The 6,845-nt window shown below is 39.1% G+C and overlaps 1 protein-coding gene and 1 pseudogene across 1 annotated transcript; both read right to left on the reverse strand.

Annotated features, from left to right (window-relative positions):
- Window positions 1–907: 907 nt before the first annotated feature.
- LOC134007679 (interferon-induced very large GTPase 1-like) lies at window positions 908–2,892 on the reverse strand. Its single transcript, XM_062447298.1, has one exon. It carries the CDS (start codon window positions 2,833–2,835, stop codon window positions 1,597–1,599), a length of 1,239 nt encoding a protein of 412 aa, XP_062303282.1. The 5' UTR covers window positions 2,836–2,892; the 3' UTR covers window positions 908–1,596.
- A 20-nt stretch (window positions 2,893–2,912) lies between these two features.
- Window positions 2,913–5,750, reverse strand: LOC134007900 (up-regulator of cell proliferation-like; annotated as a pseudogene).
- Window positions 5,751–6,845: the final 1,095 nt, after the last annotated feature.

The following is a 6,845-nucleotide window of genomic DNA, read 5'->3' on the forward strand; positions in this document are numbered from 1 at the left end:
ATCAAAAATGAACTCAAGAAGTTTGGTGAAGCGGTCAATTCAAGAAATAAAAAATATAAGCTAGCTATATGATAGGCCTAACTCGACTGTTATGTCCAAAAAAGAGAACCAATTTCAGGAGGGAGTCCAATAAGACTGGCGATATCAACTTTACTTGTAGGTCTTGTTGCTACACAGTAACGTTTAAGTGAGAGCTAGCTTAGGCTACTTCTTAGGTAGATCAAAATTAGATCAACAGTTACACTGCATTTACCGGCGTGAGTCTAGGCAAGCTACTTTATTTACAGCGGTAGCCGACGCATAAATAGCCTTCATGTTTAGACTGCAGCACAGTAGCCTAACAGAGTGCTATAGGTGTGGGATGGGTTAATGTATCTCCATAAACTCAGCCATGTTGCGGTAAAGAATAAGTCAGTGGTACCTGAAGTTTTCTTCCTTACTTTGTTTGCTAAGGTCTTTCGTGCAACGCTTTAACGAACTTTAAGGGAATCCTTAAGTTAACGACCAAGATAAGGAGAAAACCTTAATTAAGGGAACATTTAAGGAAACCTTAAGGAGAAGACATAAGGGTGCTTTGTGCAACCGATTATGTTTTAAGGAAACCTTAACTCTGACTTGACTGAGGAAAATCTTAACTTAAGGTGTTTTGTGCAACCGGCCCCTGATCCTTAATATTCTACTGTACTTTCTATATGAAACTATCACTATTAGTACGTAGCTTTGGATAAAAGTCTGGTACATAATAAACAATGTATAAACTAAATATAAATATGTAAAACAGTACTGCTAAAGTATGACTGCATCATGGATGCTGTAGTGTGTAAACTCACACTTGTCTGTTCTATGGTGTTTAATAAGAATTACATTTTAATACTGTATGAAGTAACAAACTCCACGGTGTCTTTCAACACACTTTTTTATTTGAGCCCAAATCATTTTACACATGATTTGATTGTTTGTATTGATTGTAATATCCATAAAGCAATCAGTAGATAATGTTACCATTTACAATGTTTAGTAAAGTGTATTTATCCTCGAAAACAATCTTTATATAAATCAGACAGATAAACTGTATGTTTATCTATAATCATATGTAACCATATGTAAAATACGACATAATCTACAAAAACATTTGAATTACTTGTGGAGATATTAGTAACAGAAAAGATTTATCTCAAAAACTCATAAGCTGTGTGAATGTATCAAACATAACTAAAACATGTTGTCCATTTGTCCTCTAACAATATATGTACAGGTTAAAGGGCCATATTTGTCCAGCTCTGGATAAGAGCGTCTGCTAAATGACTAAATGTAGTTCATCTTAAGCCCAAGTCACCTTTGTACACTTTCACGTTGTCATTACACGAAGTTAGGAAACAGTCTATTTGTATCAGGCACTGTGCAACGATACTAATATATCAGGTATTGTGCAACAACAACATAAACTACAATATAACAGTACATCGTTAGAGTACAAGAGTACAATACATCACAAATAATTCAATATTTCATATTCCAATCAGATTTACTCTAAAGTCACTTGGAGCCATTGATCTTGGTGAAACAAAGTCGATTGATTGAAGTTGATATTGATTTTCATACATTTAAGTTCTGTACAGCCTCCTCTCTTGTGATTGCTTTCCAAGCTTCTGGTATTTTACCTGGTGAGCATTTGTGTATCTCTGCATACTTTTCATTGTGCTTTGCAAAGATAAACTTCCAGTAGGGTGTGGCTGTGATTGGGGTGTCATACGGCTGGACCTCTCTTTTGAAATAACTCTTCCAAATAGTAAACCAGGAACTGTCTGTATGTGAGCACATCTGAAAGGTAAGTTTCCCAGACTTTTCTTCCTTCCCAAATGCAAGTGGTCGATGAGTCAAAGCAGTGTGCCACCAGTGACTCTCCCCCTCTTTATCACAGGGGACATTGCACCGTGGACAGAATCTCTGACAGCCTAACAGCTTTTTCTGCTGTTGCTTCAGAGGGCCGCAAGGTACAGATTTCTCCTTTAGGAGAAGGTCTTTTTCCATTTTTCCAATTAATTCTGTCAACACATTGGAAAATTCACTGGCCCTGAAATTATTTACAACCAATCCTGTTGTATTGTCAGAGATGACAAGCCTCTCATTCAGTTTTGAGCGTAAACCAACAAAGAACTCTTTTATGTCTCCTCCATTGGAAATGTGAGTTCCCTCTAATTGCACAACAGCAGCCTGTATTTCTCTGCAAATTGTCCTCACAATTTCAATTTTATTACTTCTACATCTTTTTTCCAATATTTGCTGGATCAAATTCTGTGCGCTTTCATTATAGTTCTTAATATACTTCTGGAACCTGTTGAACTCAGATGACGATAGCTCTTTAAGCATGAACAACTGAAAATGTCTTATTGTTCTGAATTCAACAATTTCTTTTATTATGCCATTAATGTCCAGATTGGGAGATTTCTGGATATACTCCATGACTGCTGGTTTAAGAGATTCATCTGTGAATTCTTTGGCCTTTCTTTTGTACTCTTTCCTCGTTTCTTTCTGGTAGTAAAGGCCTTTGAAGTCATTACAGTACTGGGGCTTCAACGCCAAAAAGTTTCTTTCTGGGTCTTTGTCTTTGATGAAAGCTTCATGCATGCTCTGGAATTCCCTCGCTGCATGCCCACAGATGTGTATTTTCAGAGCTGCAGCAATCTTAGGACTTATGTCCAACTCACAGTGTTTTTTCAGGTTATTTTCAATTAATTCCAGTAGTTCCATGGTGTGAGCTGGGTGGTAGTCAGTTTTTTCTTTCACCTTTCCTGCTACAAATGTCAGACACTGGTTTATGGTGTCATTGGCCATGTCTTGAACCTTTTCAGTCTCAAAAGTGCTCTTTGAAAAATTATTATTGAATAGCTTCTTAATTATGTGTGCCCTGTTCACTTTAAATGCATCTTTCTGCATTTTCTCACATCCCCAGCAACTTCTAATCTTCTCTCCACTGTCTTGGCCATCCTCCTCTTTCTGCTGTCTGTATCAATGTGGAATTCATTCTTGTACTTCTCAACCAGTCGCAAATTTGCACCTGTTTTGTAGTATTCAGCCACTTTGTTGACAAAAATATTTCCATGTCTCTCAAGTTGAAGGTTAGCTTCAGTTCTTAACTCTTCTGCAAATTTGTCAAGGAGATTCTCTTCTTGAGAGTCAATCAAACCATAGTTTGCCACTCTAGTTTCTGCCTCCAACAGCCAAATGGAAATCGGCTTTTAGAAGTCCCATTCCCAACTGCTAAACTCTGCACTAAGCTTGCTGTATGCTTCAGCCACCAGGCTGTTGCGAAAGTTAAAGAGGAAGTTCTCACACTTTACTGCATCCCATAAATCTTTCACAGACTTGCTGAAATCCAGCAATGTTTCTGCTGCTTCGGTTTTATTAGAAAATGTTTGGATTAAATAGCTCTTGACTTTGGCCACACCTTCACTATAGCCTTGATTGACTGGAGCCATGGGTGGACTTCCATACCACAGACCTGGCAGGTAGCAGGTGTCCTCTGCTCTGTAGTTGATGATGTCAGTGAATACCAAGTCTTTACCCAAATGTTCCATCCTGCTTGCAACGCTTGTCATTTCATTGAGCTGTTCTAAAAGGAGCTTCTGATCCCTACGGTTTTTGTGAGGAGCAGAGATATCCGGCACATTCTGGTGCACAAACAGACAACCGGGCTTCTTCCCTGATTCTTTCTGAGACATCCTGAGGAAGGCATGAGCTACGATCTGCAGGAGATCTCTCACATCTGAGTGGTTTTCCATAGCAATGTTCACAATGGATATGTCACTCAGTCCTACCACAAACGTGGCCAGCTCATTATCGTGTTTATAGTTGTCAGTTAAGTCTAACAACTGTGCAGCCTTCAAACCCTCTGTATCGATGATCATTAGGAAGTCACATTTGATCACATCTCTGAATTCATGTTTGATCTTGATGAGCTGCATGAAGGCTCCTCGGGTGCATCTTCCACTGCTGACAGCAAACTGAACACCAAACATGGTGTTAAGAAGAGTGGACTTCCCTGAGCTTTGGGACCCTAGAATTGTAACCACTCGAATCTTGTTATTGAGTTTGATGAGAGAGTCAAGTTCTTTCAGGACATCGGTTACCCACCTCATTGGGATGTTAGACACATCCCCATCCATGAGTTCCAATGGAAAGCCAGCCAACATTAACTCAGCACAGATTGTTGGCAGTTCTTGAAGTTGATGTTTAAGGTCAGTGGTTTCAGGAACACACATAGATGCTTCATACAGCTGACCAACTTCTCTCAGGAAGTGTTCTGTTCCCAAGGATCTGTCAACAAGTTCCTTCATGTTGGTGTCAGGGTGACCCTCAGGAAATGCCTGTCTTTGGTCTCTCTTCATAAGTTTAGAATGTTTTTCTCTTGATATGTTGTCCAGGATGATCTTCATCCACTTGAGGAAATAAGATCGTTCATCTTCTGGACTTTTCAAACCCTCAATGAACCATTTGACGCTGTCACTCATGCCAATTGTCACCTGTTCCCTCCTTTGTTCAGTCTTATCGCTTTCATGTTTTTCATCTCCTGCTAATTTAAGTATGCATTGTTCTTTTTCCAGTCTAGTGAGTTCCTTCCAAGTTGTCCCTTGTAAAGGTAGTTTGATGTTCTCTGTTACTCTGGCTGCTCTATCCTTTGCTGTGTCACAAGGACTGCATTTTTCATCCACTGGGATAGACAACTGAGATGCAACATCCACCATACTCTCCACTTTAATTTTGAGGTGGTCTGATTTCAAGACCTTTTTCACTTCAGAACAAATCTTATCCACAAGTTCTGCTTCATTCATATTTTTTCTCTTTTCTATAATCTCAACGTTGTATTTCTGGAACTCCGCAGCTTCTTTCTTTAAACCAGATTGAAAGTCACAGACAATGAAGAGTTGCAGTTTCAGTTGACTAAGGTCTGGAATACATTTGACATCCAGATCATCACAAAACACAAACATTGCAGCTGATGTTTCACAGAGGAACTTGAACTGGGTTGGAAAGTCCTCAATATCTCCACGAAGATTAGCTACAGCCACAGGTTCAGGGAAGACGTCAATGTTCGGGATTCCACTTGGCAGGTACCATCTTATTTCTACTAAACCATCAGATATCGTCTTTGGGATGTTCCCAGCTCTCATGTTACGGTGAACACATGTGTTGTGGGTCTGTTGGGAATTACTGAGATCATTTAAAACCTTCGACTTTGACAAGCTGCTATCTCCGAATCTAACAAAAGACACCATTGGGAGCTCAGTCTCTACAATACTTTTCTCCACATACTCTTTTGAGTCACCAGGAGGGTGAGGTATAAATTGCTTAACAATGTCCCTCATGGCCCACAGCATCAGAGTGCATTGCTGTGTTTCAGGGTTGGGCAGCAGCAGAGGAACAGCAAACTGACACAGGGATAATTTAAGACTGAGCTCTTGTTGCAAGATACCATCTGAGCACAAAAACAGAGCAGTTATGACATCAAGAGGGTTAATGTCCTTTAAGCCATCAGGCATCTCTTCATCACTTGATGGCTTGTGGTCGGGTAACGAGTGTTGATAAGCATCTTGTTTTAGATTCATTGCTTTAATGTTCACCATCAGCAACCTCTTTAAAAATAATTGTAGTTGTGATGGAAGGTCAGCTTTTTCAGACATTGAATTCTCATCTATCTGTCTTACCATCTCTACGGTCAGTTTGTTTGTCCAACAATGGACAAAGTCCATTGTTGGACAATAGACACTTGAAACTTTTGTCTGCAATTAGAAATTAGGAAAAGTAATATCTAGTAAAAAACTAACAGTAAATACCATTCACAATACAATATACACCTTCAACCAGAGTGGCTATCAAGTTAAACTAAAGTAGTGCAGTAGTTGACTTACTTGTGCTATGATCAATAGTTTCCCTTAAGCTTGTGCAGCCATTTTCTAGCACAGTGGCCACCTTAAAGGTGTATGATGTTCCTGGCTCCAGATCAGATAAAACAGCACTGTTGTTTTTAGTTATGTGTTCGATGTTTTCTCTATTGCAGGAATACTTGAATGAATATGACAGATCCTCCATGTTGACTGGAGTGTCCCAACACAATGTGACAGATGTGTTTTTAACTTTCTTCAGATGCAGGTTTTCAGGAGGGGTTGGTTCTAGAAAAGTTAACATCATGTATATTATGAATAACATTAATAACATTTATGTGGTGAGGTAAGGGAATACCAACGACAACCACAAATGGTTTGCCAGCACACTATTTTAACTGCACTTTTCTTGAAATTGCATGTATTAATGACATTAATTATGTATTAATTTCATGTATTATTATTATTAGGATTGTTCAACCCTAAAACGGTCAATGAATGTCAGAATAGTCAACGTTAGTGAATGTAACATTGTGTAACAAAGTGTATTCAACCTGAGAAGACGTGGGTATGTGTATTACTGTTTTTAAATGTAAACCACAAAAAAAAACATCTACATATAAAAAAAATGCATCCAGCACAGTGTATCAGTGCAATCTCCCTGCCCTTGCATATCAATGCCCCTGGTGTGATAGGTTTATAAGATCTACTGTAAGGCCTAACAGACAGAAGGTGAACGTCAGACATAATTTCTACTCACCTGTGTTTGATGTCGTTTCAACAAACTTGCTCAGTTTCTCATTGTCTCCAACAGTTGCAACTTTAATGGCATACGCTCTGCCAGGCTTGAGGTTAGTTATGTTATAGGATGACTCATGAACAATATGGTGGTCGTAATGTCCACCAGATTTCCACTCAACTCTGTACCTTTGCTTCTCCTCCATGTCATCAGGGGGTTGCCAG

Source organism: Osmerus eperlanus, chromosome 21, assembly GCF_963692335.1.
Source record: "Osmerus eperlanus chromosome 21, fOsmEpe2.1, whole genome shotgun sequence".
Taxonomy (NCBI): Eukaryota; Metazoa; Chordata; class Actinopteri; order Osmeriformes; family Osmeridae; genus Osmerus; species Osmerus eperlanus.

Coding starts and splice junctions, on each gene's coding strand:
- LOC134007679 (XM_062447298.1), bottom strand. CDS start 2,835: ATGGCCAATGACACCATAAACCAGTGTCTGACATTTGTAGCAGGAAAG.